General features: G+C 49.6%; 1 protein-coding gene across 1 annotated transcript; it reads left to right on the forward strand.

The window, feature by feature from the left end:
* Positions 1–1220: 1220 nt before the first annotated feature.
* LHFPL4 (LHFPL tetraspan subfamily member 4) lies at positions 1221–21610 on the forward strand (the record flags this gene model as incomplete). The annotated part of the gene is made up of 3 exons (XM_079795501.1): positions 1221–1626; positions 17513–17749; positions 21165–21610. The coding sequence occupies 3 exons, from the start codon at positions 1221–1223 to the stop codon at positions 21263–21265; spliced, it is 744 nt and encodes a 247-aa protein (XP_079651627.1). The 3' UTR covers positions 21266–21610.
* Positions 21611–25313: the final 3703 nt, after the last annotated feature.

A 25313-nucleotide genomic window follows, 5' to 3' on the forward strand; every position in this document is an offset into this window, starting at 1 on the left:
CGCACGCTCGCGGCGGGAGCGCGCCTCCGCTCTGCGCGCCTTGGCCCGGGAGCGCGCGCCTTGGCACCGGAGCGCGCGCCTTGGCACCGGAGCGCGCCCGGGAGAGCCGAGCAAGATGGAGGCCGCGCCGCGGCCGCCGCCTGGGCTGAGGCCGCCGCTGCCCGGAGCGCCGAGCCGCGGCGCCTAGGTCGTGCCAGTTCCGGACCCGCTGCCCCGGACCGGGCCCAGGTTGGTCTCCCCGCACCCCCTCCCCGCGGCCGCAGCCTCCGTGTGCGTCCGGCCTGGGCGCGGGGCAGCCGCCCCCCCACCCCCGGCCCTCCCCGGGCCCGGCTGCTCTCCGGCGCCCAGGGGACATCTCCTGCCCGCCGCCCGCCCCTCCCAGCCCAGACTGCCTGCCGACCCTCGTCCCCTTGGCCTGGCAAACCTCTCTGCCCAGCCCTGGCGTGTCAGTCCTAGGCTCCCTCCCAGCTACATCCAGCCCTGGCTTCTGAGGAACCCCCCACCCCGGGTCCAGACCCTGCAGTCCCAGCCTCCGACTCCTATGTAGCCTCACCCTGATCCCTCTACTTCTCTTTCTTAGACCCTCATACCAGCCCCCACTCCCTGTCCCAGCCCCCATATCACCTTCCCAATCCCCCCAGGAAAGCCCCTAATATCCCCTTCCTACCCCACCATAGAAGCTCCCACTCCCCTCTCCACAGCCCTTTCCTAGATACCCAATACCAGACCTCCTGTCCCTAATACCAGCCCCTCAATTCCCTTCCGAGCTCCCTCTATATAGCCCCGCTTCTAATCCTCCAATACCGGCCCCCAGCCCTCAGCCTCCATTCCATCTCCGCATGGTCCCTCTTTACTCCCCTAGTACCAGCCCCCAAGCTCCTTCCCCAGCTCCCTATGACCACTTTCTAACCCCCCATTCCAGCTCCCATATCATCACCACAGCCCCCTCACTCCAGCCCCCCCAACTTTCACATGGCCCCTTCCTAAGTCACCAATTGGAGATCTTTGCCCACAGACAGCGACCCAACACTCTCATGACCCCCTGCTAGCTTCCCCACTCCAGCCCCTGGGTCTTCCCGGCTCCGCCCCAGGCCCGGCCCTCAGGGCGGCTTCTCGGTGCGTCCCCAGCTCCCGCCCGGCAGCCCGGCGGTCGGTCCCGGGCCGGCGGCCCCCGCCAGCCGCCGCCGCCGCCACCGCCGCCGGCCCCGCCCCCGGGCACCATGCTGCCCTCGCAGGAGGCCTCCAAGCTCTATCACGAGCACTACATGCGGAATTCGCGGGCCATCGGCGTGTTATGGGCCATCTTCACCATCTGCTTCGCCATCATCAACGTGGTGGTCTTCATCCAGCCCTACTGGGTGGGCGACAGCGTGAGCACCCCCAAGCCCGGCTACTTCGGCCTCTTCCACTACTGTGTGGGCAGCGGGCTGACGGGCCGCGAGCTCACCTGCCGCGGCTCGTTCACTGACTTCAGCACCATCCCGTCCGGCGCCTTCAAGGCGGCCGCCTTCTTCGTGCTGCTCTCCATGGTGCTGATCCTCGGCTGCATTACCTGCTTTTCGCTGTTCTTCTTCTGCAACACCGCCACGGTCTACAAGATCTGTGCCTGGATGCAGCTTTTGGCAGGTAAGGGAGGGGCGGGGGCGGGACCCCTAGAGCAGGAGCCGCGGAAGGGGCTCCCTCCTTCTAGGACCCTTTCTTGGAGGAATCAGAGACAGATTCTGCTCCTCTGTCTAAAAACACACCTTTGGTTGCCCCTCAGCAGTGAGGGGAGAATTCTATGAGAGAGACGCCTTAGAAACGGGTGTTTGGGGCTGTGGGGTTGGATATGGGCAGACTGCGTTTGTGGATGGGTTCGAGTTATGGTAGAGTCTCTGAGGGTCTCTGAGACACTTTGTTGGCTGTTTTAGGGGAAATAATTACCAGAATGAGGAGCTACTCTAGGTGTGAACGATGTTTGTTGTATTGAAAAAAAACTTGAGATGGTGACTCAAGAGATCTGACTTTGACCTTTAACTTCCTGACATCATCAACTTGGATCTTTCACTTTACTTCTCTGGGGTTCAGTTTTCTCATCCATAAGACAGTGGAGAGGATTCCAAGAACAAATGAAAGAGTGTCTTGTAAACTTTAAAGTGCTGTGCTAAGATATAGGAGGAGGCTGTCCATAGTGTCTATTCAATGTTTGAAGTGTGGGTGGTTGGCAGCACCTGGCAACATGGGTCTCTGGAGGACTGGTCTCCATTCCCCACTCTCACTCAATGCAGGGAGGAGGGTTCTGGTGCCATGCCCAAATGGGAATGGATTCCTAGGACCCTCTGAAATGTTTGGCTAAGACAGACATCTTACCCTAAGAATCGGAGAAGGGCCCTTTGGGAATAAAAATTGCTGAGACAGTTTTTCAGGATCCATTAGAGTCCCCCACGCCTGCCCGCCTTTCGATCGAAGACAGATTTTGAAGATTCAGCAGCTTGGGCATTTGCTTAATTGCAGGCAGGGAAGAGAGTTGGGCTAGGAAAAGTGGGGCCAGAAGATGGGGGAGGAGGGCTGATGAAGGCTAGGAAAATGTCTGGAGCCCTCCAGGGTGAGAGGGAGAAGGGAAAATATGATGATCATGCAACAGAGATAGTTTTTTCAAAATAAGCACCTCAGAGCATTTAACAAGTGTTTTTATTAGTATTATTTATTGATTTGAGAGAGAAGCATCAATTTGTTCTTTCACTTATTTTACGCATTCATTGGTTATCTGTGCCCCAACTGAAGATCAAACCTGCAACCTTGGCATATGGGAATGACACTCTAACCAACTGAGCTACCCAGCCAGGGCCAGCATTCAACAAGTGTTGGCCCCTTCAGAAGAGTCCCCCGGAGGAAGTGCTTGCTCACTCGTCGATTTTTCCACTGCTGGAAACGTTGTAGGGAATTACCTTTGGTGCATGGGATGTATTCTCTTGAAGGTCATCGTTGAGGGGAAACTCCCATCTTTAAAGGAGGAATATGATTTTTGGAAATGGCTGGAAGTTACTCAGGGACAAGTGTAGAAAATATGATGGGTGATCAAATTGACAGTTGTCACTTGGGGTGAAAGCCAAGGAGCGAGGGCGAAATCTTGAGGCTGGTTTGCTTTCCAAGGGGACTTCTACAAATGCAGGCAGGAGGTACTGTGCCACTGGAAGAATTGCCCAAACTCCCAAAAGAACTACTTTGAACAAGTCAGTGCTTATTCAGATGTGGACATCCTCTGGGCTTTTTCACTCCATTCAACTTAGATTTTTTTTTTTTTTTTAAGCAGGTGAGAAAGGAGAGTTGTAGGATATGGGACCTATCTCTCCATATATCTCAGTGGTACCCAGAACATGATTTTATGTATTTAAATTCTATTCTTCTTCCAAAGGCAAGTTGGAAAGAATATATGCTCAGTTGAAACCCCCAGTTCCTCAACCTTAATTTGGAGTTTGCAGATGGGTTGCTGACCTCTTGGCCTCTTAATTCTCTGTAATCCACGTGGGTTTAATCTTGGGGACTGGGTGAACTGTTCCACAACCCCTATGTAATTATAGAATTTCAGGGATCTTAGAGATCAGCTCCTTCAAATACCACCTTCCCCTGCCCCCATTTATTTATTTTTTATTTTTAAGCATATTTTTATTGATTTCAGAAAGGAAGAGAGAGAGAGAGAGAGAGAGAGAGAGACCCCAATGATGAAAGGGAATCACTGATCTGCTGCCTCCTGCATGCCCCACACTGGGGATCAAGCCTGAAACCTGGGCATGTGCCTTGATCGGGAATCAAACTGTGACTTCCTGGTTCATAGGTCTATAACTCAACCACTGAGCCACGCTGGCCGGGCCTCCTGTCCCCATTTTAGAGAGAAGAGACTGAGCCTAGAGAAATTATGGTCTTACCTAAAGTCACACAGCCAGTAAGTGCGTAAATCAGTCTTGACACCTAGCCCAGTGCTCTTTCCCTTGTGTTACTGTCCCACCCCAGAGGGCTGTTATCAGAGTTGAGCAGTTGATTCCATTTTGCTTAGAGATTTCTGAGTTTATTCCTTACCTGCTTTGTGATCATCCTTATGCTATGCGCTGTGATACTGAGATCATCCCTGTCCCCAAGGATTTGAGAGCATTTTATAAGGCTATAAAATTCAATTCCTGCTCTCAAGCTTACCATCTAGTTAGATCACTATATTGGTCAGCGGTCTTTCACTAGCAAGTGACAGAAACCCAACTCAAACTGGCTTAAATAAATAAAAATAAAATAAAGAGAGTATCCCTGAACAGTGTGGCTCCGTTGTTTGGAGCATCATCCCGTGCACCAGAAGGTTGAAAGTTCACTTCTCGGGTGGGGCACATGCCTAGGTTGCAGGTTCAAGCTCTCGCATAAATGTTTCTTTCTTTCCCTTCCTTCCTCTCTAAAAATAAAATAAAATAAAATAATTTTTTAAAAATTTTAAGTAATAAAGAGGGTAGTGTTTTTGACTCGCGTAACATCTGGCTTCAGGCATGGATGGATCAAATAATGCCATTATAATATGTCTCTCTCCATTTCTTTGTTCCTCTGTGTTGGCTTATTTTTAAGCCTACTTCTCTCTTTTAAAAAAAAATATATTTTTATTGATTTCAGAGAGGAATGGAGAGGGAGAGAGATAGAAACATCAATGGTGAGTATCATTGATTGGCTGCCTCCTGCACACCCCCCACTGGGGATTGAGCCCACAACCCAGGCGTGTGCCCTTGACCAGAATTGAATCTGGGACCCTTCAGTCCACAGGCCGACGCTCTATCCACGGAGGCATACAAGCCAGCGCAAGTCTGCTTCTCTTTTGAAGCTTAGCAATGCCTTTGAAAAAGAACACCTGTTACTCAATGGTTTCAGCAAAAGTTCCAGAGCTGATTCTTACTGGCTCAGCTTTGGTCAGGTGTCCACCTCTTAATTAATCCCTGGAACACGTGGACTGATAGTAGAGGAAGGTCAATTCCTGCAAAGGGGAGTCAAATGTGACCACTGGAAGAGGGATACTCTAGGTAAGACAAGTGCAGACAAAGTGGAAACTCAGGGCAATAGAGGAGGCTATGGGCTTACTTGGAAGGTGAGACTCAAGCAGGACAGGGTGTGGACAGGTGTGAGGTGTGGGAGAGCATTCTTAGTGGAGAGGAAGATCATGGACAGAGGCACAGAGGTAAGAAAGCCACATCTGGATTGAGCGTGACATCCACATAGCGGAATAGCAGGAGGGAGGAGAGGCCAGGATGGAGCAATAGGGCTACACTGTGCAAGGCTCTCAATACTGAATCAAGGAGTTTGGACCCTAATCAGTAGGCAGCTCGAAGTTGCTATTACTGTTATTATTATACAGGAAAAATAGTTAATATTTTCTGAGCCTCTACTAAATGCTTGACCATTTGCTAAACATTTACACGCATACTATTTTCTAATCCTCACAGCAATCCTATGGAATAGGTGCCATTATTAATATATTTTTAAAAATATCTTTTCATTGATCTCAGAGAGGAAGGGAGAGGGAGAGAGACAGAAACATCAGTGATGAGAGAGAATCATCAATTGGCTGCCTCCTGCCTTCTTGCACAGTCTCCCACTGGGGACTGAGCCTGCAACCCGGGGATGTGCTCTGACTGGGAGTCGAACCACGATCTCCTGGTTCATAGTTCGACGCTCAACCACTGAGCACCCCAGCTGGGCAATTATTGATATTTTATAGATAAGAACACTGAGCCTCAAAGAGGAAGAAGTCATTTGCCCAAGGTCACACAGGGGGTAAGTGGTGGAGCCAGGATTATAACTCAGTTTTTCTGACTCTAAAGCCCACGGATTTATAAAGGAGCATTAATGGTGGGGATAGTGGCAGGATGTACTTGCCAGAAGGGTTGAATGCAAAGTAGAGAGTCTGGAAGACCCAGGTGGCTCTCTATGGAGTTAGGCGTCAGCTTTTCAGGGCTTCTCGGGACATCTGTACTCCTCTTGACCTGGTCTTTCCCATTTACCAAGAACACACAATGTGCCAGCTTCTATGCTAGACATTTTCACATTCATTATGCCATTTAATTTTCACCTGCTAAAGTGACTTGCCCAAAGTCCACACATCTAGTGAAAGGTGGAGCTGAAACTTAACACAAGTCCTGAGGGATCTAGAACTGGAGCCCAAGAAGTGAATACACAGGTTACAAGTTACAGCTGTGAGCTCTGGGTACTCTGTGCCTACCTGTGGGTGGGGTGAGGTTAGCCAAGGGGAGGTTGCTGGCTGGAGTAGACACTCAGGTTGGAAGCCTGGTGAGGGTCTGAGGGGGCAGTGTGGGATAGTGGTTGAAGAACAGAGGACTTAAAATTCCTGCTCTGCCACTTCCCAGTTGTGTGGGCTTGGATAAGTAGGTTTTCCTCTCTGAATCTGTGTCCTTATCTGTAAAATGGAGATTATTATTATTGTACCTACCTCAAAGGTGGTAGAAAGAAATAAATGAAATGATGGGTGTAAAATGCTGAGTATGGTTCCTGGTGTAATAAGCACCCAATAAATGGCCATTGCTATTTCTGTGGCATAGCCTGAGTGAAAAGTAGTTGGTCAGGGGTCCTAATGCTCTGGTGGAAGAGTTTGGACTGATGGTCGAAGGCCTTGAGTTTGGACTGGTGGTCGAAGAGTTTGGACTGATGGTCGAAGAGTTTGAACTGATGGTCGAAGGCCTAAACTACCAGCTGGAAAGGGTCTTACCAGTCAGCTTGTCTAACTCCTTCACTTCACAGATAAAAAAACTTGAGTCCCAGAGAAGAGAGACAAGTTCATGGTCACAAAGTGAGACCCTCTACCCACAGAAGGGGGATGATTCTGACCACAGCTCCTTTAATACTGAGTGCCTACTATGTGCCAGGCACTGCCTGGCGCTGGAGTCATAGCAGAGAAGAGAGTGTGTGAGATGGAGTGGGAGATGAGGAGACTGACGGTGGAGGTGGCAGCAGGGGCTGGTTGGTGATCCCGAGGTGAGATCACCCAGCCTTCCAGAAGTGTGTCCTCTGGGCCAGGAACAGCCACGACAGGAGCTTCTGTCACTACAGCTAGGGATATGTATTCACATTCCTCCCCATTTTTTGCTGGTTGTTCCAGGTTTGGTTTAGGATTTTACTCATCCAATTAAGTCTTTGTTGATGTGTATAACACTGCTAAGCACATTGGGGGAATTCTTTCCTCCCTTCCTCTCTCCCTCTCCCCTAACTCTCCCTTCCTCCCTTCTTTCCTTCCTCCTACCTCCCTTCCCTCCCTCTTTCCCTTCCCTCACATCAGTCCTTTACTGCCAGCCTCCTCCGTGTGTCTGGCACTGAGCTCAGCTCTGGGAATCTTGATTAAGGGTCCTCACTCCCAGAGAGCGCACAGTCTAATGAAAGAGGCAGAAAAGAAAACAGATCATCACCTATGTACGACACCTGAAATGATTGGAGTCACGCATAGGGTATTCTGGGGGCACAAAGGGGACTTCTGACACAGTTATCGACAACCAAGAAAGTCTTTCAAAAAGTGACAGCATTTCTGTTGAGTCTTAAAGGATGGGAAGGAAGGAGAAAGGCAACGAGGCAGAAGAGACAGCATGATCAAAGGCATGGATGTAGGAAATAGCCTGTTGTGTTTTGGGGACTACAAGCAATTAGGGCAAGGAGAGGTGAAACTGGGAGACGGATTGTGGAGGCTTTCTGAGCCACGGTAAAAAGTTTAGACTTTACCTGTAAGCAGCAGATAGTTGTTCACTTTTTTTGCTTAAAATTTTTCCAGACATTTATTTACTTTTTGGAAAATTTAATAAATGCACATGATACAAAATTCAGAAGGCCAAAAGGTATACAATCAGGTGTAAGTCTCCTTGCCCTCATCCCTCAATGATCCTCCCAGAGGTAATCATTATTACCAGTTCTTGAGTATCCTTTCCAAGAAATCCCATAAATATACAAGCAAACGCAAACAATACTTTGAAACATAAATTAGTTATCTATTGTTGTTTAACAAATTACCCCAGAACTTAATGGCTTAAAGCAACAAGCATTTATAATTTCTGTTTCTGGGAGTCACAGGAATTTGGGAGCAATGTGGGTGAGTAGTTCTGGCTCAAGGTCTCTTACGAAGTTGCAGCCAAGACCTCAGTGGGGGCTGCAGTCTTCTGAAGGTTGGCTGAAGCTGAAGGGATCTAGCCACACTCATGTGTTGGCAGGAGACCTCAGCATGGGTGGAGAGACAGAGATGGGGAGAGGGAGAGACAGAGACAAGAAGAGAGAGAGAGAGAGAGAGAGAGAGAGAGAGAGAGAGAGAGAGAGAGACTAAACTGCCCACTCCCTTTCTTTGATAATAGCTTTATTGAGGTAGAACTCATATGCCATACAATTCACCCATATAAGAGTGTAATTCAGTGGGGTGTTTTTTTGTTTGTTTTTTTTAGCATATTCACAGAGTTGTGCAACCATCACCACAATCAATTTTGGGATATTTTCATAAATTCAAGAAGAAGCCTCATGCCCTTTAGCTATCACTCCCTAAACAATTTCTCCAACAATTTCTCCATTAGGCTGCTCAGCCTCTAAGCAACAACTAATCTACTTTCTGTCTCTATATATTAGCCTATTCAGGACAGTTCATATCAATGGAATCATATAATACATGGCCTTTGTGACTGGCATCTTTCACTTTGTATAATGTTTTTGAGGTTCCTCATGTTGTAGCATGTATCAATACTTGATTCCTTTTTGTGACTAATATTCCTTTTTGTAGATATATCACATTTTATTTACTCAGTCATGCTATGAACATTTGTGTACAAGTTTTTGTATGGACACATGTTTTCATTTCTCTTGGGTATGTACCTAGGAGTAGAATGGGTGGCTCAATGGCAACTTCATAGTTAACATTTTTTGTTGTTGTTGTTAATCCTCACTTGAGGATATTTTCCCATTGATTTTTAAAGAGAGTGGAAGGGAGTGGGAGAAACAGAGAGAGAGAAACATCAATTCGAGAGAGACACAATGATTGGTTGCCTTCCACACGTGCCCTGACCAGAGCCAGGGATCAAGCCTGCAACCGAGGCACACGTCCTTGACTGGAATCAAACCTGGGACCCTTCAGTCCTCGGGCCAATGCTCTATCCACTGAGCCAAACCGGCTAGGGCTAGTTATCATTTTGAAAAACTGCCACATTGTTTTCCAAAGTGACCGCACCGTGGTACATTACCACCAGCAGTGCATGAGGGTTCCCGTTTCCTCATATCCTTGCTATTATCTGAGGTTTTTATTATAGCCATCATACTGGGTGTGAAGTGGTATCTCATTGTAGTTTTGATTTGCATTTCCCTAATAATTAGTGATGTTGTACATCTTTTTTATTTTATTTTTAAAGTAAAATGTTTCCATTTTACTTTAGAAGTTATATAGGAAGAATATATACACAAATATTATTATTTAATTTTTAGTGGGAAATTACAAATGATTTTTTTCTTCTTTCTGCTTTTCTGTGTTTTTAAATTTTCCACTATACTTGTACATATTTACTGTACAAAATAAAATAGAACCACAAGGAAAATCCAGTGTTGGACTAAGAAATTATTCTCTATAAGTAGAACATTAAGTCACTGAAACCTGGATATTTGGGGGTATAGGAGGCTTTTTAAAAAATATTTTTGTACACCCCAGTGACTAGACATTATGTAATTTAATATGTGATCATCCCAATAAATCCTGCACCCAGCCTAGTTATCAGAATATTATTGACTATATTCCCTATGCTATAATTTATATCCCCATGACTACTTCACCGCCCCCCTTGCCTCCCATCTGGCAATTAACAAAAAGTTCTCTGTATGAGTCTGTTTCTGTTCTTAGTCATTTTGTTTGTAGACTCAATTGATCGATATGTACTTATTGCCATTTTATTGTTCATATTTTTTTATCTTCTTAAATAAAACCCTTTAACATTTCATATAATATTGTTTTGGTGGTGATGAACTCCTTTAACTTTTTCTTGTCGGGAAAGCACTTTATCTGTCCTTCAATTCTAAATGATAGCTTTTCAGAATAGAGTTAACTTGGTTGTAGGTCCTTGCTTTTCATCACTTTGAATATTTCTTGCCAATCCCATCTGGCCTGCAACATACCTGTTGAGAAATCAGTTGACAGTCTTATGGGAGTTACTGCTTTCCTCTTGCTGTTTTATTTTCTTTCTTTTTTTTATATGTTTTTATTAATTTCAAAGAGAAAGGGAGAGAGAGATAGAAACATCAATGATGAGAGTCATTGATTGGCTGCCTCCTGCACGCCCCCTACTGGGGATCGAGCCCACAACCCGGGCATGTGCCCTTGACTGGAATCGAACCTGGAACCCTTGAGTCCACAGGCCAATACTCTATCCACTGAGCCAAACTGGCTAGGGCTCTCTGGCTGTTTTTATGATTCTCTCTTTGTCTCTAACCTTTTGCATTTTATTATGATGTGTCTTGGTGTGGGACTCTTTGAGTTCATCAGTTCATCTTGTTTGGGACTCTATGCTTCTTGGACTTGTATGTCTATTTCTTTTACCATGTTAGGGAAGTTTTCCATCATTGTTATTATTATTATTTAATCCTATATTGAGAATATGTTCATATTGATTTTACAGAGAGAAAAAGGGAGAGGCAGAAAGATAGAAACATCAATGTGAGAGAGAGACATTGATCGGTTGCCTCCCTACACACCATTACTGGGTATTGAACCCACAACCTGGGTATGTGTCCTGACCAAGAATTAACCCTTTGCACTCGCTTGCTTTTTTCTCAATTCCTTTATTCTACTCGGGATTTAATTTTTTAAATACCCCAGATTTTACAAAGCACAGCAGTAGAATAAAAAACTGGAGTTTCTTTTCATACAAACTTATTTATTTGGATTTTTTAATATTTCAAATACATACGAGCTGCTACCAGTGCTAACCGTGTCGAGTCACACTCGACATCCGAGTGCAAAAGGTTAAGCCCATGACCTTTCCATGCATGGGACAAAGCTCCAACCAACTGAACCACACTGGCCAGGGCTCCATCATTATTTTTTTTAAATAGGTTTTCAATTTCTTGCTCTCTCTTCCTTCCAGCACCACCATTATGCAAATGCTGGTATGCTTGAAGTTGTCCCAGAGACTTCTTACACTATCCTCATTTTTGGATTTTTTTCTTTTTTGCTATTCTGATGGGGTGTTTTCTGCTGCCTTATCTTCTGAATCACTGATTTGATTCTCTGCTTCATCTACTCTACTGTTGATTCCTATAAATTATTCTTCATTTCAGTTAGTGTATTCTTCATTTCTGAGTGGTTCTTTTATGGTTTTCTTTTTTGTTTTATGCTGTTGAAGTTCTCTCTAAGTTTTCTACTCTACTCCTAAGTTCATTAAACTTCTTTATTTTGATCTCTGCATCGAGTAGATTTCTTGTCTCCATTTTGTTTAGTTCTTTTCTTTTTAATCCTTGCCCGAAGATATGTTTTTATTGATTTTATTTTTAAAAATTTATTTATTTACTTATTTTTGTTAATCCTCACCCAAGGATATTTTTCCCATTGATTTTTAGAGAGAATGGGTGGGAGGAAAGGTAGGGGAGAGAGAGAGAAACTTCGATGTGAGAGAGACACATCAATTGACTGCCTTCCCCACTTGCCCCGATCCGGGCTGGGGATCGAACCTGCAACCAAGGTACATGCCTCTGACTGGGAATAAAACCTGTGACCCTGCCCAGCTGATGTGGCTCAGTGGTTGAGCATCAACCTATGAAGCAGGAAGTCATGGTTTGATTCCTGGTCAGGGCATATGCCTGGGTTGTGGGCTCCATCCCCAGTGTGGGCGTGCTGATGGCAGCCGATCAATGATTCTCTCTCATCATTGATGTTTCTATCTCTCTCTTCCTCTCCCTTCCTCTCTGAAATCAATAAAAATACATTTTAAAAAATAAAACTACCACAAATGGTAGCATACATCATCTTGCTTTTTTAAGTCAACAATACATCTTGGAGATGGTTTCATATCAGTATACAAAGAGCTACTTTTTCTTAAGAGCTACATAATATACTTAGATATATCATCATTTTTTTAAATCAGTATTTAATTTGTTTACAATATTTTGCTACAATATTTCAATGGATTATGTATATAAATAATTTGATACATATGTACATATAGAGTGAAATTGCTGGATTAAACGGTCTGTGGGTTTGCAGTTTTGTCAAATCCAGCCGTAATGTCCTCCACCGAAGTTGTACAAAGTTGCACTCCCAGCAGCAATGTATGGAAGTCCCTGTTTTCTCACATCTTTGCCAACTGAGTGTGTTATCAAATATTTTACTTTTGCCAACCTGATGGGTAAAAAATGCTGTTATTTAGTAGGTTTTTCTTATTCTTATTTTGAATGAGGTCATACACTTTTCACATGTCTATTTCCTATAAACCATTAGTTCATATATATTTTTCTATCCGTTAATGGTATGTTTTCTCTTTCATATGTAAAAACGGAAAGGCCCGAGGCTGGGGGAGGAGGAGGAAGAGAAACACTGGGACCCACTGAGGAGACTCGCAGGTGTGCTGGGCTGAGGACAGGCAGGTGTTGCAGATGATCAGGGTTTTCTTCTTGGAAGATTGGGTCTCCGGAGTGACATTCCCAAAGGACATGGGAGGAAGATCAGGTCAGTTTGGGACATGGCGAGTTTGAGGTTTCTCTGGGATGTGCAAGAGGAAAGGTCTGACAAGCAATTGGATATTCAGGTCTGGAGCTGAGGAGAGGTCTCAGCTGGAGATGGAGCTGTGAGGCACCATCTTAGGAGGCTGAGTGGGGGTGACCCTGCCAGGGGAGAATGTGTGGAGCGAGGGAGAAGAGGAGAGAGCCTAGAAACACCAACACGTAAGGGGCAGGTGGAGGAGGAGCCAGTTTAGGAGGCTTGGAGAGAGGAGCCAGAGCAGCTGCTCAAATTAGCAACAGAGAAACTGAGAAAGGTGGCCGGGTTTGGTCCTAGGTCAGGGCACGTACAGAAGGCAACCGATTGATGTTTCTCTCTTTCTCCCTCTCCCCCCTTCTCTCTCCAAAATCAATAAAAATATAATTTTAAAACATAATAATATTAATAGTATTTATCTCAATTTTGTCACAAAATATAATAATATTGACTTCTTGGAGCAGAGTAAGTCACTGGGCTGTCAGGTGATTGGATAGCCATGCCCCTTCCCCTATACCAGTGGTTCTCAGCAGGGACAATTTTGTCTCCCAGGGGACATTTGGCAGTGTCTGGAGGCATTTCAGAGAGGAAGGGAGTGGGGGAGAGAGAGAGAGAAACATCAATGATGAGAGAGAATCATTGATCGGCTGCCTCCTGCATGCTTCACAGTGGGAGATAGAGCCTGCAAGCCGGGCATGTGCCTTGACTGGGAATTGACCTGTGACCTCTTGGTTCATAGGTCGACGCTCAACCACTGAGCCACACCAGCTGGGCTAGAGACATTTTTATCATGACTGGGAGTTGTAGCAGCACTGATGTGTGGTGGGCAGACGCCAGGGATGATGTGAAATATCCCACAATGCACAGGATGGTCCCCCGCCATGAAGAATGATCGGGCCAAGCATCAGAAATGCTGCACCCTGCACTTGTGTCCGTGTCTTGCTTGAAGCAGCCAACTCTTCAGCCAGCTGATTATTTTCAAGAGACTTGAACTGGGACTCCAAAGACCTCAGCCTCCCTTTCCTCATCCAGCAGATGGGGATGCTGAAGGCTGCCTTGCCTGTAGCCATTCCACCTCCTGAGGGTTGAGCCTCTTTCCCTGGTGCAGGCTGTCCCCCGTGTCTTTTCCTCTCTTCCCAGCGGTCCAGAGGAACCATCTGGTTTGCTTCCCTCCATTTGCTGGATTTCTGTTGTTTCCCACCCCCAGAGCAGCCTTTGGGGCCACATAGCCACCCCTAAAACCCTGCAGAGCAAACGAGGCAGAGAAAGAGAGAGACACGGGGGGGTACACTCCACGGCCCGCTCCCCTGAGCACCCTGTTACTCAGGGTCTCAGTACTTTGTCTGTTTCCTTCCACGCAGGGTGTGTGCACTTGGTTTTATTCCTCCCCACACAGCTCTGCTTCCGAGGTCAGAAACCATGCCGGCCGGTGTCCCCAGCACCTGCACAGGGCCTGGCGCTCAGAATTTATATGTGGAATGTGCAAAGGGGGAGCCAGAGAAAGGAGAGGGCCAAGAGACGGATACAAGGAAGGAAGAGACGCCAGAAAAGAAAGAGGAGGAGGAGGAGGAGTGGGGAGTGAATGTTAAATGCCGAGAGATCTAAACAGAAGAGGGAAGAGCCAGGGTCAAAGGTGGAGTGGAGACTGAGACTTGAGCACCATACAGACTAGCCCAAGAGGGGGGTGTGAAGAGACCTGTAAGGAGAGAAAGATGAAAAGGGTGGACAAAGACGGGAATGGACATGCGATTAGAGAGACAGAGACAGAGAGAGGCGGTAGACAGTGAAGCAGAGAGACAGAGAGGACGTGCAGGCGCAGAGCCCCTGGAAGAAAACCTCTTTGAGGGCTGAACGCGGGATTGCAGGTTCTCGGACCGAAGGCCCGAGCTGGAGCAGCGCGGCTGGGAGCTCTGGATGCTGGAGCGGTTTCCATGGAGACGAGGAATGCTCCCGGCGGGAGAGGAAACACCGAACCCCCGGAGGGGAGGGCTGGAGAGAAGGGGGAGGGGCTGGCTGGGTTTGTCCTCTCCCCAGGCTCTTTCCTCATCCCTGCCTCTTGCTGGGGGGTGGGGGTGGGGGTGGGGGTGGGGGTGGGGAGGGAGGTGGATGGGTGGGAGGCACCGGGCGAAGGGCTGCGTGAGTCCGCTCCTTTTCTCTCATCTCCCCACGCTGAAGTTCGATTCTCCTCCCCTCTCTGACAGGGACCTGGAGGGTTTTGCAAAGTGTCAGGGACATCTGGGGAGACGAAGGCGTCCAGCTTTCCCCATAGGCTCCTCCTCTTTTGCCGCCCAGTAAATGCTGGAGCACCGCAGGGCTCAGTCCTGAGCCTCCTCTTCAAGCTTCCGTTGTGTCCAGTCCCAGGGATTTGCACGCCCACAGCTCCACTGGTTACATCTCCAGCACTGATCCCCCCTCCCCCCAGCTTTCCTCTCCATTTGAGTGCCTAACGGGTGTCTTCAAACTTGTTGAATTCCTTAACTCGCCCAGCTCCTTCCTGCCGCAGGGCATTTTGCATTTGCCATCCCCTTGGCAGGAACCCTTTTCCCAGCACTTAGGTGGCCCGCTGTTCCATTGGAGCTGAGCGCCTGTCGGAGGAGGCGAGCATTGCCAGGGGAGGAAGCCTGCTGGGTGTGTGGGGTCGCAGTGCTGTGCTGGAGCTCTGCATCAGCAAGGGAAACCACCTAGGGGCAGGGGGACACTATCTGTCGCAGGGAGTGGGGGGTGAGGCCTGAGGAAGCCAAACGAGAAAGGCGGGAGGAAGGGAGGAGGGCCCCCACCCCACTGTCAGGCAGGAGTCTGGGTTCTCAGGAGGAAGGTTGGCAAAGCTTAGGGCCCCCTCCCTATCCTGGGAACTAGATGGGCCTCGTGGACAGTGGGTAGAACTGACCCACCCCCACTTTGTCATTGCTGTCATCTAAAACCCAGGTTAAGGCCCTGGCCAGTTTGGCTCAGTGGCTAGAGCGTGGGCCTGCAGACTGAAGGGTCCCAGGGTCCATTCTGGTCAAGGGCACATGCCCGGGTTATGAGCTCGATCCCCAGTAGGGGGCGTGCAGGAGGCAGCCAATCTGATACTCATCATTGGTATTTCTCTTTCTCTCCCTCTCCCTTCCTCTCTTAAATCAATAAAAATATATATATATTTTTAAAAAGCCAGGTTAAATACTCAGTTGACTGGCATGGAACCTTTGGGTTTCAGACACAGTAACCCTGTTGCTGGCAGGACCATCAGACACCAAGATGGCAACATCAAACCACACAGTCTCAGGTCACAGGGCAGCCAGCACTGCAAGGGGAGGGAGGAGCAGAGGTCACAGCCTCTGGGGCCTAATGAACCTGGTAGGCTCTGATTGGTTGCATGGGGCATGTGCCCCTCTCTGAGCCAATCAGTTATCAGAGAAATACAATGTGCTGATTGGCTCACACTTGAGTCCCACTCACCAGGGTAAATACTAGGAAGAGCCCAAGAGATTGACCCAAGTGGGTCACTAAACGCAGAGGGAGTGAGTGGGTGCCCAGCAAGGAATCAGCAGGGGCCCATTTTGATTCAAATGCTTTTTTTCTTTTTCCCAGAGTGGAAGGGAGAGGGAGAGAGTGATAGAAACATCAATGATGAGAGAGAATCAGTGATCGGCTGCCTCCTGCATGCCCCTCACTGGGGATCAATCCTGCAACCACAGCACATGCCCTGACCGGGAATCTAACCGTGACCTCCTAGTTTATAGGTCAGTGCTCAACCACTGAGCAACACCGGCTGGGCCAAATGCTTTTTTTTTTTCTTTGCCTTGCCCCTCTCCCCTCATCTGAAACCAAGCCCCCTCCTTATTTGCGTGATTATTATCATGATTAGTTTTAATAATAACAGCTAACATTTATGCAGGACTTACTGTGCCAAGCACTTCACATTTATTGCTTGTTGTAACCTTTACGATTACTTGATAGCCATCATTACCCCCATTTTACAGATGAGAAAACTGAAGCTCAAAGGTGACAGAACTGGCTCGAGATCACACATCTAGGAAATAGCTGAGCCAGGAATTGAGCCCCTTAGGGCTTTTCTCTAATGGATCTCTCTCCCCTCGTCCCCCACCTAAAGTGCAAGCTTCATGAGGCTAGAGTCCAAGTACCCTCCCCTTGCCTAGTCCAGTGCCTGGCACAGAGTAGGCCTTCAATAGATACAACTTGAGTGAGTGAATGCCTGGCACTGTGCTAAGTGTCTTTCAAGCATTACTTCGTTTAATCCTCACAACCACCTTGGGAGGTAAGTATTCACTCTGATTCCCATCACACAGACAAACAGGAGGCACCCCCAAAGTACTGCGTAAGTGAAAGAACTAGGCTCAAACCCCATTGTTCTCACCCCAGTCTGTTCTCTGAGCACAGTGCTCAACTGTGTGAATGAGGACCTAGTTCCAGCATCTTGACGGAAAGGACAATATCACTCCATAAATACGTGTTGAATGAACAACCTAAATAAATCAATGGTGATGAGGATGGGAGAGGGTAAGCACGGCCAGGGTGCTAAAGGGGGGTGACCATGGTTTGTTATTTTCTCATATTTCCAGGAAGGAGTTGATTTGATGGGGGAGGGAGAGGGCATTATGGGATCCGGAAAGCTTCTGCTCTTCTGGGCGGTCGGTCATTCCGGGCCCACGAGTTTCTGGAGCCCACAGGAACCGGTGAACAGGCTTTGGGGTTGCTGGGCGCCGTGAGGAGGGTTCCTGGGGGTCCTCGGGCTCTGAGGAGTAATCATCCCCTTCTGCCTTCCTTCCCGACCGCGGGGCTGGGCCTCGCGCCCCTCAGCTCTGTGCCTCGTGCTGGGCTGCATGATCTTCCCCGACGGCTGGGACGCCGAGACCATCCGGGACATGTGCGGGGCCAAGACCGGCAAGTACTCCCTGGGGGACTGTTCGGTGCGCTGGGCGTACATCCTGGCCATCATCGGCATCCTCAACGCCCTCATCCTCTCCTTCCTCGCCTTCGTGCTGGGCAACCGGCAAACAGACTTGCTTCTGGAGGAGCTCAAGCCCGACAACAAAGGCGAGTGCACGCGTCCGCTTCCGGTGGGCAGGGGCGGGCGGGGCCACGTTAAGGTTAACGGTGATGCACAAGTTGGGGATGGCACAGACAGTATGATCACCTTGGAAACAACTCGGCTCCATGTCTCAGATCCGAATGCCTGCGTGCCCGTGACCCAGCAAAACCCACCAGTGGGTATCAACCCATGAGAAACGTGCAAGAATGGTCTTGGCAGCTGTTTCAAAATAGCAGACAACTAAAAGCAACCTGAATGGCTATGGACAGGAGGGTGGATAGATAAGTGGTGATATATTCACATCACGGAATAGTTCATGACTGAAAATGAATGAACCTCAGTTTATAGTAACAGAATGGGTACCCGCTGGAAACATACCTTTGAGGGGGTGGGGTGGAGGGGAGTAAAGTTCCAGAAGATGACACAGTGAAATTTATATTGAGCTCAAACACCAAGCACCACTAAACAATGTATAGTTTAAACACATTTATTTATGGTGATACGGGTATTTTTAAAAAAAATGAAAAACAAAGAAATGAGAAATGTAAATGGTAGAAATGTAAATGTAAATGTAAATGGGCACATAAAGAACACCTTGGCTGGTGTTCTTTATGTGCCCATTGTGTGTTTGGGATGGATGAGGGAAGCCAGGAGCAGATGTGGACAGGTAGGTGTATACAATGGTAGAGCTACAGTTTTTGAATGGTGCTTTATACCTAGTATATTGTAATAATATATATATATATATATATATCTCCTATATAATAAAAGGCTAATATGCAAATTGACCGAATGGCAGAACAACTGGTCACTATGACGTGCACTGACCACCAGGGGGCAGATCTTAATGCAGGAGCTGCCCCCTGGTGGTCAGTGCGCTCCCACAGGGGGAGCCCTGCTCAGCCAGAAGCTGGGCTCACGGCTGGTGAGTGCAGCTGTGGTGGTGGGAGCCTCTCCCGCCTCCACAGCAGTCGGACATCCCCCGAGGGCTCCCGGACTGCGAGAGGGCGCAGGTCAGGCTGAGGGACCCCCCCCCCCCCCCCCCCCCAGTGCACAGATTTCATCTAGTATATATATTAGAGGCCCGGGGGGATCGGGCCTAAGCAGCAGTCAGATATCCCTCTCGCAGTCTGGGATCCCTCTTGCATCCGGGACCCCTCACCCCTTACTACTCGCCTGATCGCTGCTCCTTAGCGCTGCCTCGGAGGTGGGAGAGGCTCCCGCCACTGCCACTGTGCTCACCAGCCGTGAGCCTGGCTTCTGGCTGAGCGGTGCTCCCCCTGTGGGAGCGCACTGACCATCGGGGGCAGCTCCTGCGTTGAGCGTCTGCCCCCTGGTGGTCAGTGCACATCATAGCGACCGGTCATTCCGCCAGTTATTCCATTCTCATCATTGATATTTCTATCTTTCTCTCCCTCTCCCTTCCTCTGCGTTTAGTGACCCACTTGGGTCAATCTCTTGGGCTCTTCCTAGTATTTACCCTAGTGAGTGGGACTCAAGTGTGAACCAATCAGCACATTGTATTTCTCTGATAACTGATTGGCGCAGAGTCCTTGGCTGGTGTTCTTTATTTGCCACCATTCGGTCGATTTGCATATCAGGGTTTTCTTATATAAGATATATACATCAGGTAACATTAAAATACAACAAAGAAACAACTTACACCTAAGGCCAGAACCTTAGGGATTGTCACTGTTGTCAATGCTTATCTGTGTGTCTTCAAACCTGATCTGTCCCTTTACAAAACAGAGAGTAGTGCTAAGTGCTAAGATGACATAGAACAGGTATCATCCTAAACAACCCTCCTCCACCCCCCTCAGCTCAATTATTGTGCTCCACTCTGGAGCATGTTGTCAAGATCTGAATATCATTTCATGGAGAATCATCTTGCCCTTTTTATCCAGTGCTTAGCATCATATGAAATAAAGGAACTGCACTTTCTTACCATTCTCCCTTTAGGGGCTCTTAGTGAGATTTCCAGGTTTTTACTATTACTGGCAAAGCTACAATGAACATTTTTGTCTGTGTCTTCTTAGACACAAGTGTCTTCTTGGTGTCTTTCCAGAAGTTAAATTGCACACTTACCATTGAAATGACAGTGCCAGATTGTTCTCCACTGGAGGGCTGGTCTTCTGACCCAGGGGCCCGCCCTGCCCCCGGAGCAAGGGGAGACACTGCACGGCTTCAGCGGACAGACCCCTGTCTGTCTGGGTGTGCCTTCTCTGCTGTGAGAAATAGTAGTCATTTTCATAGTCACACCCTTCCGTGAGCTATTAGCATGAGCTGGGCCTATGTTTAGCACTTTCCATTAATTATATTCATCTCTTGGAATTTCTCATCTATAAAACAGGGATAATGGTGGTGAAGACGATCTCATTTGGAGGGAGGTAGTTTGGTATTGTGGTGGAACCCTTAGTCTGTGGAAGCAGATCATCTATGTTGGAAGCAGGCTGAGCTGAGAAGTGACTCCACCTCCGTGAGCCTCAGTTTCCTGCATTCACAAAATGAGTGTGATGAAAACGTACCACCGTGTAGTTTAAACATACATATACTTATGGTGATACGGGTGTCCTGTGAGGAAGAAAGAAAGATTATGCCTGCAAAGGGGCATGTGGTTTATGCTCTGTAAAAGTTGCCACTCCTTCCCACTCCCCATCCGGTGGGCATCATGACCACCATTTTAAAAATGAGAGGTCCAGTCACTTGCTCAAAGCCACCTAAGTGGCGGATCCAGAATTTGAACCCAGGTCCAAGTCCAAAGACCCAGCTCTGCCCCATTGCCTGCCCCCTTTTCAGCCCTTCCTGGGCTGCTAGCTGCTAACCTAAGCTCTGATAGCCTGCGGTTTCTGTGGCCTTGGTATGAAGTCAGGGCCTGCCCTCTGGTGGCAGCTTCCAGAAGTGCATGACTAAGACAGCCATCTGCCCTTTCTGGTGTGAGGTGGGCCCACTCAGCGTCCTCTCCTCCCTCCCCAGGCACCCTAATAGCTCAGTGTTAAAAGTGACATCAGAGATGTCCATCCTCATGAAGAGCTCAAGATGACTGAGACTCACAGTTCAGTTCTAAGCCAAAGACCTCCAGGAAAAAAGTGAAAAATAAAATAAATTGCTACCATGTCCAGCATTTTGTGCCAAACGCTGCTCAGAGTCCTTGGCTGGTGTTCTTTATGTCTTTCTGACCCTCAGAAGCACCTTGTGAAGGAGGCTGTTCTGCCGTCTTGCAGATGAGGAAGTTGGGACTCAGTGAGGTCCACTGGCCTGCTCAGGGCCATCCAGCTCGTCTGAGGCCCGGGTGGGATTTCAGAGCCTGGGCACCCACCTCACCACTCTGCCCAGTTTTGCCCTGAGGATTGGCCAAGGGGAGCCCCAATGCCCTGGTGGTCTCTGACTTTCTCCAATTCTCTCTCTCTCTCTCTCTCTTAGATTTTGTGAGCTCTACAGTAAGCTCCGTGTTGCGACCAGGGGGTGATGTCTCCAGCTGGGGAGTCCTCCCCTGTCCCGTTGCTCACTCACAGGGACCCTGAAGGCCAGGATCACAGCCCAGGAATTGACCTGCCCTCAGTGTGTCCCATCTCTTGCCCTCTCATCCTCCATTCAAGCTCTGAGGGAAGACCCCAATCTCAGACTGACTTCTCATCTGCTACCCGCCTGCCAGCTCCAGACTTTGAAGAGAGGTGGAGGCTGGGTGCAGCCTGGGGGAGGGGAGAGGCCCTGCAGACCCTGGGAGGGCCTGATTCTGCCCCTCCCTCAACTGACCTAAGGGAGCCGGACATCCCTTGGGGGTCTCCTCTCCTCTCCCACCTGGCCTGGGGCCCTGCAGTCTCCCGGGGAAGGAGGCACTGGGATTCCAGTGCCCCAGGCTCCCTCGATCTGGGAGCTACTGCCTGGTCGCATCCTTGCCACCTCTGGTCCCTGCCTCCTGCAGAAACTTATTCAAGACACTGCCCCAGGGCAACCAAACTCTTTCCTTTTTTTTTTTTTTTTTTTTTTTGGCCTATGATGGTTCCATCACATCTTTGCAGAGCTCCAGGCGCCACCAGCCTGCTCCCAGCTCTCCTGAAGGAGTCTGAGCTGCACCGAGGGAGAAAGCACAGGGCCTCCCTGTCTACTGGCGCCCTGCCCAGCCCCGAGTCTGAGAAAAGACACACAGCCCCAGAAGGAACTGGAGGAGACGCCGGGACTCCAGGCAGCCAGGGCCAGGAGTGGCTCTGCCTGGGGCTGGCCTGGCCTCTCTGCTGGGACGTCGTGCGCTGACTGGACCCTCGACCCCAGCTTGTTTTGTACAGCACAGACCCTTTGGCCCTGTTGTTAGGGTTGGAGGTTGGGGAGGGGCCTAACTGTGGGGCATCAGGGGAGGTATCACCCCTCTGCCCCTTCTTGTGCTGCCTGACCCTGGCACTTGCTAAGGGCAGGGACTGTCTTGCCTCTTTGATACTTTTCTGCATAACTTGAACTTGCAGGTCACCTCTGAACAGGGTACCCCCTGTCCCCATCCCCAGGCCTTGTAACCCTGTCCCCACCTCTTTTCCTCTTTGCCCACCTCTCGCCTTGCGATATGCCCAGGGTCTGCCACCCGATGGGCAGTGCTTGGAGCCGAGGCATGAGTGTGTGAGTGTGTGTGTGTGTGTGTGTGTGTGTGTGTGTGTGTGTGTCTAAGTATGTGGGGGGGGGGCAGATGAGGAGTCCTCTCTCCTCCCACCATGGGGGGCATCTCCCTCCTGCTTGGCGAGAAGCAACTGAGGGAGATTTCAGGTGTTTCTGGACTTCCCTCACTGCCGCATGGACCTGGCCGGAGAGTCACCTGGCTGGGGGCGTGGCAGCCCCTTTCAGGCCTGAGTCCAGGCGGCATGTGGGCTTCTTCCAGTGTGCCTGCTTCTGGCTGCAGGGCCCGCTGGAGAGGGGCCTGCCACCCCACCATTCTGTTCTGTTGGCTCAGCCAAAGGAGGGGAGAAAAGCATTAGTGCCATGTATTTGCCAACCTGTGTTCATTTCCATTGGAGTTGGACCTGAGAGGGTTTCCAAGACAGACTCTAGGAATCCTCTGACCGAGTCCCCCATCTGGACCCAACCCGGATCGGATGCTGGATCCTGGTAGGATTCCTGAAACCTGGAGCTCCCCAAGTCCTGACCCTCCCGCTGGGCAAACACCTTCCCCCAGTGCTCTGCCCAGCACCGTGCCCCCTCTCTCCTGCTCCTACCAAGCCCTGCACTGCAGCCCCCCTGGCACCTTCCTCAGCAGGCTGCCTGCAGGTGGGGCTGGGCACCAGGGTCCCAGGTGGAAGGGAAGGGACAGGAAAGCCTTGTGGGAGGGAGGGAGTGGGGGGGAGGGGGCAGATCCAAACCAAAACCCAGTGTTGGAAGGCTGCAGAGAGAGAGAGTCCGGATCAAGTGGTTAGGAATGGGGAGAAGACAGAGGTGGGAGAAAGAATGAGACAGGAGAGAGGGAGAAGGAGAGGCAGAGATAGAGCAAGGGGGAGGGAGGGGCAGAGAGGTCCAGAAATGGAGAAAGGAGAGAGGAAGGGTGAACAGAAGGGGGACCCAGAGGGACAGAGAACCTGAGGTGTGTGTGTGTGTGGGGGGGGGGAGCGGGGGAGGGGACTGGAAAGAGGAATTAGAGATAGGGAAGGAGGCACTGGCTAGACAGTGGTGGGAGACCAGACTGGGATGCAGGGGGAAATGGAAGGGAAAGGAGAGGAGGCGGATGAAGGCTACGGGATGCTGAGGAAGAGGGAGCAGCTGCTTGTGTGTGTGCACTGTGCCAGGGGCTCACCGTCCCATGTGCCTGTGGAGAGGTTAGACCCTCCCCCCTCAGAGGCCAAGGACAGCCCTCACATCAGGGGACAGTCCAGATGATTTCGGAGCAGGTTAGCGCCACTGGAGCGGATGAGTGGTAGAGAAGAGGGAGGTTCATTCCCTTGGAGACCGTCTGACAGTGTTTCCATGACACCATCCGCTCAGCCAGCTGCTGCCCTGGCAGAGGAATTTGGGGTTCGGAAAGCCGTGTTGGGTGGGCTGAAGGAACACCAAAGTAACACAGGGAAGGGAAAGAGGTCAGAGTGGGGACCAAACCACAGCTCTGCCCCTGAGGCTTCAGCAGAGGTGGGAGCAGAAGGGCAACAGGTGCTTTAGCCAGGGCCCCAGGGAAGCCCAAGTGTGGCCCAGAGGGCTCCTGGAGCAAGGAAGCCATAATGGCCAGGGGACGCTTGTGGAATGGCCTCACTGGGGTTTAGCCTCTGGGAGGAGGTGGGAGCAGAGAGAGCGGTCTCTTGTACTCTTGGTCCCTGAAAGCTGAGCTTTGAGCAGCTCTCTGAGGTGCTCCTCCCAATTGTGACTGGGTCAGAGGGTCTGGCACCCCCCAGCTTTCCCTGCCCCGAGCTGGGGACTCTTTCAGGATAGGCCCACGTGGCCACAACCTCGACGTGGTTCAGAGCGCTGATTGGTCAGATCCTTCTGGGTCCCTGGGATGTGAAAACTTTCCTCTTTGGGGACCAGTACCCATGGAGGAAAACATTGATTTCCTGAGGGCATGAGGACCATGGGTAGAATCGAGATCCTTGTCACACCTGGAACAGCCAAGACATTGGGAACTTATAGACAAGGCTGTGGGGAAAATTCCTTGGACTTCTTTTGAGATTCCTGCCTGGACCCAGGGGAATCCCCCTTCTCCAGCTTCCAGTGTGGACTAAGAAAGGGAGCCCCTCTCTTTGGAGAAGCTGGGATGTTCCCAGCACAAGAAACTTCCACAGGCCCCTGCCAGTCTCAGGGCTAGCCTTTGGGTGGGATTGCAGTTTCCTGAGAAAGGAACAAGGGAGCCACAGTCCTTCCCGGAGCTCTGACCAGCAGACCTCAGAGGGCCTGTGCTGTGTGATGTTAGGATAGCTTGGTGTTGTCTACACCCCATTAGTAAGTTTTGTCTGAATGTGTCCTCACTGTTCATTGTTCCACTTGGTAACACTTATTTCGGTCCAGACCCCTTCTGCTGCTGCTGGATTTGAGCTTCAGTACAGGTGGAATGATGTTCAAATAAAGAAACACTTTACATCACCCATGCTGGCTTCTCTTTCTCTGAGTCGGCCCCCAGGGGACCCAAGGGGTGGGATTCAGCCTGACTATCGGGTTTGGCTGCATTGTAACAGAGCTCTACCGTTGTGGCTTAGCAGGATAGTTCTTTTCCCATCGCAGGAAGTCGGAGGTAGCCAGACCATGTCCAGTGTGGCCCGCAGTGTGGTCAGAAACTCAGGCTCTGTCTTCCTCGGTGCCACTTTCATGGCCCAACATGGCTGCTTGGCATCTAGTCATGTGGTCCGCATTTCCTTTGAAGGAGACTTCTGGAAGTCCCAGAGGACTGAGTCACAGGAGCACACTAGCTGAAATGTGGTCTGTTAACTGGGCCCATTGCCACCCCAAATAAAGTTGAGGTTCTGTTACCAAGGGAAAGGAGAGAACAGATGGAGTGGGCGCTGGCAGTCTGCACATGCCTGGTTGCACAGACTTGACTTTGGACTTAGGAGTCGGACTGCAGCAAACAAGACCCCACCCTTTTCTGCCTGTGTGGACTTGGAGAAGCCCCTT

Source organism: Cnephaeus nilssonii (genome assembly GCF_951640355.1).
Source record: "Cnephaeus nilssonii genome assembly, chromosome: 17".
Taxonomy (NCBI): domain Eukaryota; kingdom Metazoa; phylum Chordata; class Mammalia; order Chiroptera; family Vespertilionidae; genus Cnephaeus; species Cnephaeus nilssonii.